Source organism: Chiloscyllium plagiosum, chromosome 14, assembly GCF_004010195.1.
Source record: "Chiloscyllium plagiosum isolate BGI_BamShark_2017 chromosome 14, ASM401019v2, whole genome shotgun sequence".
NCBI classification, from domain to species: Eukaryota; Metazoa; Chordata; class Chondrichthyes; order Orectolobiformes; family Hemiscylliidae; genus Chiloscyllium; species Chiloscyllium plagiosum.
The window spans coordinates 77,825,642-77,835,230 of record NC_057723.1 but is presented as its reverse complement, the minus strand read 5'-3'; the positions used below and the strand labels follow the sequence as shown (position 1 = coordinate 77,835,230).

The 9,589-nt window shown below is 45.2% G+C and overlaps 1 protein-coding gene across 3 annotated transcripts in view; it reads left to right on the top strand.

The window, feature by feature from the left end:
* The first annotated feature begins 9,293 nt into the window (after positions 1-9,293).
* Positions 9,294-9,589, top strand: part of LOC122556822 (zinc finger protein 346-like) — a 61,314-nt gene continuing 61,018 nt past the window's right edge. For 2 of the 3 annotated variants that reach the window (XM_043704029.1, XM_043704028.1), the window contains exon 1: positions 9,295-9,415. In XM_043704029.1, coding sequence (XP_043559964.1) covers positions 9,328-9,415 — 88 coding nt within the window. In that variant the 5' untranslated portion in view covers positions 9,295-9,327. Of the gene's footprint in view, positions 9,416-9,589 lie in introns of all 3 variants that reach the window. The other variant, XM_043704030.1, reaches the window with a different exon arrangement.

Genomic DNA, 9,589 nt, shown 5'->3' with positions numbered 1-9,589 from the left:
TGTATTTGGGACAGAAGTGTAGAGAGTTTCATGCAGTAACACATCTCATCCTCACAGGGGCTTGTTATCTGGCTTCTCTTACATCTCGGGACAATTCCTGTGATTGGCGGCCTAACAAAAAAAATCTCAAACGGGCTAAGATTAGCTCTCCCTCTCCTCCTAGATCTCATACACATTAGCACAATTGGAAGTGCCTTTGTCCATGTCATCCCTAGTTCCTCACAGCATTTTGTCAATTTATTTTTTATGGTAGAATTTTCTCTTTCCGCTGCCCTCCCCCTCGTTTAGTGGTAGGCACAGTGTTATCTCATGTTTATTCCCAAATACTCACTAATCTGCTGTAGGGCATGATGGACAAATGGTGTCCTACTGTCACTGCTACGCCTAGAGTGTAGGTTTGCTCGCTGAGCTGTAGGTTTGATATCCAGACGTTTCATTACCTGCCATATGGAGGATACTGGGCTAGTGTAGGTTAGGTGGGCTTGGATCGGCGCAACATCAAGGGCCAAAGGGCCTGTACTGCGCTGTATTTTTCTATGTTCTATGTTCTAAGATGCATGACTCTAGTTAGTGTCCCATGGTGGAGGACACGTGACTATAGCCTTGAGGCATATTAATACAGTATTGTATTTCTATCCAATACATCTCCATTTTCATACCAAAGACAAAATATTGCTGCATCATTTATTATCATTGTGAGATACACATGTTCCTATGCACATAACTGTCCTCATGCATTTGCAATTTGTTTTTTTTTGTCAGTCTCTGTCTATGCATTGATATACAAAGTTCTGTATCTTACTTTCATAGCTAAGTATCAGTTTTGTCGAGTTTCACAGAGGGTTTCTCGCTGTGAAGTCTAGCAGGATGATTTGACAATCTTACTAAACCATGCTCATTAATGTCCTGTTCTGCTATTGTGGCACCCCTCTCACCAGATTCTAGCCTCATTCCTGGAGGAACTCGCCACTCACCGAATACCCAATGGAAGTCCAGCATTGTTGTCACACAAGCCATCTTTAAAAGGCTGCTAAACACCAGGATGACCACTGGAGTTTTGAAGCTGTGGGGATGCCGAGACATTGGCGTCCCACCAACCAAGAATGTACCACTCTTCATTCCATTGCGACTTTCATATGAACCTCACTGACAGGGTCATTCATTGCATACCACTGTTAACCACTGGCTGCAGTAATGTATCTCCCTTGTGTTGTGCAGGTGCCAATGAGATGCCCACAACCCCTGTGGAGAATGGGCTGCTCCACAAGAAGGCAGTTCGTCACAGTAAGAGAGTTCAGAGGCTTCAGAGGAAGTATCAGCAAGACTGCCTTCTTCAGCACCCACCAGCTCAGATCCTGAAACTTCACTGGGAACATGGTGTTTAGAACAACCTGGGGAGCACCTACCTGTGATAGCTCTGCAGCTCGCTGCTGAAATAAAGCTCCAGGCTACAGGGAGTCAGAGGATAGCCAGACAGCAGGCATTGATAAAGTGTTGGGGAAATCAACAGCTAAAAGTATGTTGTGGTTCTGTTCGCTGAGCTGGGAATGTGTGTTGCAGATATTTCGTCCCCTGTCTAGGTGACATCCTCAGTGCTTGGGAGCCTCCTGTGAAGCGCTTCTGTGTTGTTTCCTCCGGCATTTATAGTGGTTTGTCTCTGCCGCTTCCGGTTGTCAGTTCCAGCTGTCCGCTGCAGTGGTCGGTATATTGGGTCCAGGTTGATGTGTTTGTTGATCAAATCTATAGATGAGTGCCATGCCTCTAGGAATTCCCTGGCTGTTCTGTGTTTGGTTTATCCTATAGTGTTGTCCAGTCGAACTCATGTTGCTTGTCATCTGCGTGTGTGGCTACTAAGGATAGCTGGTTGTGTTGTTTTGTGGCTAGTTGTTGTTCATGGATACAGATCGTTAGTCTTCCTGTTTGTCCTATGTAGTGTTTTGTGCAGTCCTTGCATGGGATTTTGTACACTACACTGGTTTCGCTCATGCTGGGTATCGGGTCCTTTGTCCTGGTGAGTTGTCGTCTGAGAGTGGCTGTTGGTTTGTGTGATGTTATGAGAGCTAGTGGTCGTAGTAGTCTGGCTGTAAGTTCAGAAACGTTTTTGATGTATGGTAACGTGGCTAGTCCTTTGGGTTGTGGCATGTCCTCATTCTGTTGTCTTTCCCTTAGGCATCTGTTGATGAAATTGCGGGGGTATCAGTTTTTGGCGAATACATTGTATAGGTGTTGTTCTTCCTCTTTTTGCAGTTCTGGTGTGCTGCAGTGTGTTGTGGCTCTTTTGAACAGTGTCTTGACGCAACTTATTTTGTGTGTGTTGGGATGGTTACTTTCGTAGTTTAGGACTTGGTCTGTGTGTGCGGCTTTCCTGTATACCTTTGAGGTGAATTCTCCGTTAGGTGTTCTTTGTACCATCATGTCTCGGAATGGGAGTTGGTTGTCCTTTTCTTCCTCTCTAGTGAATCTGATTCCTGTGAGTGTGGCTTTGATGATCCAGTGTGTGTTTTCTATTTCAGTGTTTTTAATGATTACAAAGGTGTCATATCTGACCCACAGTTTGGGTTGAATTTGCGGTAAGGCTGTTTGTTCTAATCTTTGCATTACCGCTTCTGCTATGAGTCCAGAGATGGGTGAGCCCATGGGTGTGCCGTTGATTTGTTCTTATATTTGGTTGTTGAATGTGAAGTTTGAGGCACAGGTCCAGTAGTTTGAGTATGCAGTCTTTGTTGATAGGTTCCCCGTCTTGTTGTGTGTTCTTGGGCAAAACCAATGTAGTGTACAAAATCCCATGCAAGAACTGCACAAAACACTACATAGGACAAACAGGAAGACAGCTAACGATCCGCATCCATGAACACCAACTAGCCACGAAACGACACAACCAGCTATCCTTAGTAACCACACACGCAGATGACAAGCAACATGAGTTTGACTGGGACACACCTAGACAGGGGACGAAACGTCTGCTACACAAATTCCCAGCTCGGCAAACAGAACCACAACAACGAGCACCCGGGCTACAAATCTTCTCACAAGCTAAAAGTATCTATTTGTAATAATGATTTGCCTTAAAAGTTCTAAGATGTGGCAGACTAAAGGTCGCAGGAGCTGTGGGAATCACAAATTAAAAGATTGCAGGCATCATTACCTAACCTTGAAGCTGTTCTTGTCTAATCTTCTCGCCTGTCTTTGAACCGGACTGTTCAGCAAAACACTGTCAACTGCTTTGCTTATCTACTTTTGACCTATGCGAACACTACTAGATGGAGTAACATTAAATCATGTGGGATTTGGGCAATGTGTACTAGTCACGTATATGAGGGCTATAAAATACACTGCTTTTAAGCTATAACAGAGGTCTATTGAGACTCCACCAAAAGTAAGCTTCAGTGCTACTCTGGTGTCGACTCCAGGTCTCTTGCCGGCTGAGCTGAAATAAAGAGTGTGTTGAAACTGAAAATTCTGATGGTATGGAACTTTTTTGAGTCAACAGCACCTACTGAACCCAAGGCAACAGAGGACCCTGTGCTTTTGGCAGTCAGGGACTTTGCCCAAATGCACAAGGCGGGACATGGGCACAGGCAGGTATGTGGCAGGCAATGACTCTCATAGTATAGAGGATTCAAGCGTGCAGCTACGATTGTGGAGATCTGGCTACCTCTATGCACGGATTGGTAGCTGCCATAGACAGCCGGGTCCAGGGTCTGATGGAATATATAGTGATTGTAAAAAGATCAGTGACCTTTACCTCAGAATATGAGTTCCCTGATTGGGGCTGTTAATCTTGCTGCTCTGGCTGACAGATAGAGGAGTGTCAGATATATTGCTACTATGACAGCTAACTCTGAAGAGGCAGTACTAAAGTAAAGGACTGCTCATGTATAAATAAAGATTGCCTTGATGATGGGATACCGGCGTCTGTGGAGTTATTTCAGAATACACGCACAGTTCGGTTCAGATCCTCACTCTGTTGTTCAAGCCACTGGTCCTTATGACCGAAGGTATAACGACAGGGGTATGTGGAACTCAGCACTCACTCCATGGTGCCTCTTCTTTACAAAGGAATAAGGTGATGCCAGGAGATTCCTGATGAAGAACTTATGCCTGAAACATTGATCCTCTTGCTCCTTGATCTGCTGTGCTTTTCCAGTGCCACACTTTTCGACACTGGTGCCAGCAGATACCAGCCCAGAGAATGAATCACACACACGCCCAGCAGAAGTCTCCTCTTAGGACAGTCCTGGTGTCAGGCTAGGCTGGACCCTCCAACTCCATTTTGCTTGTACCACCACCTTCCTACCACCCCCACCCTAACTTTTAGAAGTTCAAGCCGAGGAACATGTTTGTACTGTCACAAATGCCTGTAGGTCATGTGACCAAACTTCTAATGCCAAAAATCCCCACTGCCAAGCAGGACCTCTCCAACCGGTGCTGGACTACTACTGCTGCAATTTGTGGAAGCAAAATGAACAAAAGGTTCTGATTATATCATTGTCCCTCTTCGTCAAATATCCCTATTCTTTCCCTGTTCTCATTGTTCAAAAGTGTTGTCATGAATAAAGTGGACAATAATGTCTGGACAAGGAAGCTGATGCATTAGGATCACAAGAAATTAGGTTTGTGTCCTGTACAGTGCATGGGTCTGTGTGCAATGTTCTTGCCTAGTAAAGGACCTCAGGTCAGTGGGTTTTGTAGGCTCCTCCCTCACAAACCGAGATCCATTCTGTGTGTGGTTGCAGTGACTTTCCTTCTCATTGCATAGTTTTGATTTCCAACATGAAGGATGGCTCACTTTGGGCAGTGGATTCCAACCTCCACTTCTAAATGTCAGTAAAACCCTGAACATCTGGATCCCCTTCCCCATGGAAACCATGGACACCCGTGATTGAGAACACCTGTCTATGACCAAGTCCCTGGACTGGTATCAGAAGGTGAATTTGACTTACTGTGCCAACCTGATGGACAGATGCCTCGGTGGACCTCAATGAGGACTACTCTCCTAAGACTTTCAGACACGGTTCTGTGTTAGCTACACACGCGGTGTGTTTGCTGCAGAAGTTACTAACACATGCAGTAGATATGAGATTGACATAGCATGGTGCCATCGAGCAAAATGTATGACTCTTGACTGAGGACTGTGCTAATATGCAAGGCAAGGTAATGCAAGACAGTATATAAACTGTTTCCACTGCTTTGACATCATTCTGTAGGTACCGTAACCAGTGATGCAGTCTCACCAATGCCTTGTACAACTGAAGTATAACCTCCATACTCTTGCTTTCAATTACCCTCACAATAAAACATAACATTCTATTATGTTTCCTGACTACATTTGATTTGATTTGATATATTGTCATCACATGTACCTAATTACATTGAAAAGTTTTGTTTTGCATGTACACGCAAATCATAACATACAAAGATATAGAAACCATAGGGTGTTTGGACAGTGCAAGGCATACAGGGTTATGGCAAGATCAACATTGGATTTGAAATTAGAGAGGTTAATTCAGCATTCTGATAACGGAGTATATGTTTTTAAGCTTCTGTGTCTTCTGCCTGACAGAAGAGGTTGAAAGAGATTATAACTGGGGCGGGAGGAGTCTGAGATGATGTTGGCTGCCTTCCTGTGGTAACAAGAAGTGTAGATGGAATCAGTGGATGGGAGGTTGGCTGCGTGAAGGTCTAGGCTGTGTTCACGACTTTCTGTAGTTTCTTCTCGTCTTGGTCAGAGCAGTTGCCATACCAAGCCATGACACACCCCGATAGTATGCATTCTATGGTGCATCTGTAAAAGGTAGGGAGGGCCCCTATAGGCATGCTGAAGTTCCTAAGCCTCTTGTTGTGCCTTCTTGACCATCTGTGTGGTCAGATATTGGTTATTGTCACTCCAAGGAACATAATGCTCTCGACCCTCTCCATCTCAGTTCTACTGATGTAGATAGGGGCTTGTACTCCTCCTTTCTTTCTAAAGTCAACTATCAGTTCTTTAGTTTTGCTGACATAGAGGGAAAGATTGTTATTTTTGCACCACCACACCAAACATTCTATCTCCTTCCTGTAATCTGACTAATCATTGTTTAATATCCAGCCTATGACGGTGGTGTCATGAGCAAGCTTGAAGATGGCATACAGATGTAGTTATGAGCATTCAGGGGAGTACAGTAGGGAACTGAGTATGTATCCTTGTGGAGTGTCGGTGTTGAGGATTATCGTGGAGGAGGTGCTATTGCCTATCTTCACTGATTGTGGTCTATGGGTCAGGAAGCTGAGGATCCAATTGCAGAGAGCGGAGCCAAGCTCTAGATTGAATCAGAGAATCTAGAGATGTGCAGCACAGAAACAGACACTTCGGTCCAACTTGTCCATGCCAACCAGATATCCCAACCAAATCTAGTCCCACCTGCCAGCACCCGGCCCATATCCCTCCAAACCCCTCCTATTCATATACCCATCCAGATGTCTTTTAAATGTTGCAATTGTACTATTTTTATTTTCCTTCATTTTTCAACTGTTCTCAGAATTTGGAGATTATCCTTATTATCCAGAGGTTCCAGGGATGGGTGTAGGGCTAGGGGGATGATATTTGCTGTTGCACCAGTAAGCAAATGAAAGGGATTGAGGCAGGCTGGGAGCCTAGAATTGATGTGAGTCATGACTAAACTCTCAAAGCATTTAATAATTATGGAGGTCAGAACCACTGGGCGGTTGTCATTGAGGCATGTTGCATGTGATTTCTTTGGTACTGGAATACCTGCAAACTAATCTTCTGTGATTCACGCATTGGGACACTCAATTCTCTCAGAGTGCTGCAATCTCTCACCTTTTAGATAATATGCTTTTTTTTTCTGCCAAAATGACAACTTGCCCACTTTCCCACATTATACCCGATTTCCCAGATCTTTGTCCACTCATCTACCCTATCCAAATAATTTCGTAGGCTCCTTAAGTCCTCTTAACAATGCACTTTCCTACCTACTTTTATGTCATCAGTAAATTTAGCTATTGAAGAGTCTCTATCAAAATTTTAATTTAAATATTCTATTTTTAGACATTTTCAGATATTATTAAGTAGTTATATATAAAACATCAAACTGGGTTCTATCAGATTTGATATTATGCTTTTTGATTGTTTAAGGGTTAGATAGAGGGCTTCTAAAATTTTAAACGCATTCTCCAGATCCTTTGAGCAATTTTCCATCTTATATCACTGTCTCACCCAAGGGAATTAATTGCTTGGCTGCTGTGGTGAAGGGATTTTCTAATCCACCCGCTCAGAGATGTTATTACACACCTTTGGATCAGGTGGGAAATGAACTTGGGTCTCCTGGTTCAGAGGTAGGGACATTACCATTTCACCCCAAGGGCCTGGTGAAGGTTGTGAGAGGAGAGGTTTGACTGGTCTCTTATCTACGAGGTGGGAACACTACCACGGCACAAGAGCCTATTGAAGATTGTGAGAGGTGGGAGCAGACTTGTCTGTCCTAGATGTTGGGATCCTACCACTGCACCACAATAGCCTGGTGAAGGCTGTCAGAGAAAGGTTTGATGATACTGTGGCTTTAAGAAATGGGACTTTGGCCTGCTTCATTTTTTAAAATAGAGGTTTTAAGACAGAGATGAGGAGCTGTCTCTTTAGATCCAATAAAGTGAACAGCTTGTGAGAATTTGGTGGGATTTTTTTAAAGTTGGAACAATAGGATCAGCCTGAATGTGTAGGGAAAGCTCCCACAGAACCAGGACTTTTAGTTTCAGTTTTGCAGTAGCTGGGTCTTGAAGCTGGATGGAATCTACAGTACATCTTCCACTGCTGTTCTTTCTTTCAGAATTTTCTCTTGACATTTTTCCTACTGCTGGTGGAATTGCAGCTGTTTTACTGAAATTTCCTTTTGCCAAGGTTGTGTTTATGCCAAATCGCAGATGGCTACAGATGGCAGGTGGAAGACCTGGAAAAATGGTGCACTGAGAACTCAATGCCGGCAAAACCAAGGAACTCATTATTGACTTTCGGCAGTATGTCACTCATGCCCGCCCCACACACACACACACTAACAGCACAGAGGTGGAATGAATGGAGAGTGTCAAGCTCCTGGGAGTGGTCATCCACAATAAGCTTTCTTGGATTCTTCATGTGGATGCAAAGGCCCTTCCTTTAATGTCTCTTCTTCCTCAGGCAGCTGAGGAAATTTGGCACGACAGTGAATACCCTTGCCAACTTTTATAGGTGCGCCATCAAGAGCACTCTGTCTAGCTGTATCACTACCTGGTATGGCTACTGTACCATTCAAGATTGGAGACGGTTACAGAGAGTGGTGAACTCGGCCCGGACAATCACAAAGGCCCAGACTTCCCATCTACAGAATCCACCTACCAGGCCCACTGTCAGGGAAAGGCCGCCAGCATTCTCAAAGATCCATCCCACCCTGGCAATGTTTTTCTACAACCTCTACCATCGGGGAGAAGGTACAGAAGCCTGAACACACTCACCAGCCGGTTTTGTAACAGTTTCTACCTGACTGTTGTTAGAATACCGAATGGACTCACAAACTCTTAATATTCACCTGTACCTGTGTTTTTGTTTTTGCCGCTGTTTACCTATTATTTACTATCTATGCTACTTAACTCTGTGATCTGCCCGTATTGCTCGCAAAACAGAGCTTTTCACTGTGTCTCGGTACACGGGACAATAAATTAAATTCCATTATGGGACGTTACTATACCATAAGTTATTATTTAATAGTTATGTAATGTACTAGTCTGTTAAGTTGTCCAATGAAGTTGTCCCAATTCTTTCCTCCTTTTGTTGTATCTTGACTACAGTGTATGAGTAAAGTGTATAAACTTTATTCCTACGCTATAGTTAAAAATTGAATAAATTACGGAGTTGAACAAGGAACGCACTTACCTTCAAAATAAGAAAAAAAATGCTTGGGTCTAGATTATCTTCCTTATATTTTGAGGGGTATCAATTGCAAAGGGAGCAGGGTCGTCTCCTGTCTCAGAGACAGGGACAGTGCCACTGCACTACCACAGCCTGGTGAAGGCTGTGAGAGGAGGAGGATCACGTGATGTCTGACGATCAAACACCTGGACAACTCCCCCCGCGCGCCCGTTGCTCTGACAAAGCCGCCCGCTGACGTCGCGGCCACGAACTTTCTGGAAGCGGCAGGCGAGATCTCGCGTGGCTCGGCCCGTGTTGACGCGAGATCTCCGGGGCTGGATCGGTGTCCCTGCGCGCGCGTGTGTGTGGATTGGGGGTGGGGGAGGAGGAGCAGGCCCGGGGGAGGGGGGGGTTGGGGGAAAACATATACTCCTCGGAGCACGGCAGCAATGGCGGCGGAGAGACCCATCCCTCAGCTGATCGAAAGCTTCAAACCAGCCGGGGCCGGCGGGGACAGCTCCACGGGCAACGGGGCGGGTAAGCGCCGCCCAGTAATGAACGGGGGGGGGGTTAATTCGGTTAATGGAGACGGTGGGGGTGACGGGGGAAGCGGGAGAGTGAAGCAGGGAACATTGATTCCCACTCCCCACCCCCCCCCCCGGCCCCGGCTTTTCCTCTCCCTCGCCAGGATCGAGAGTTTGGCGCATCAGC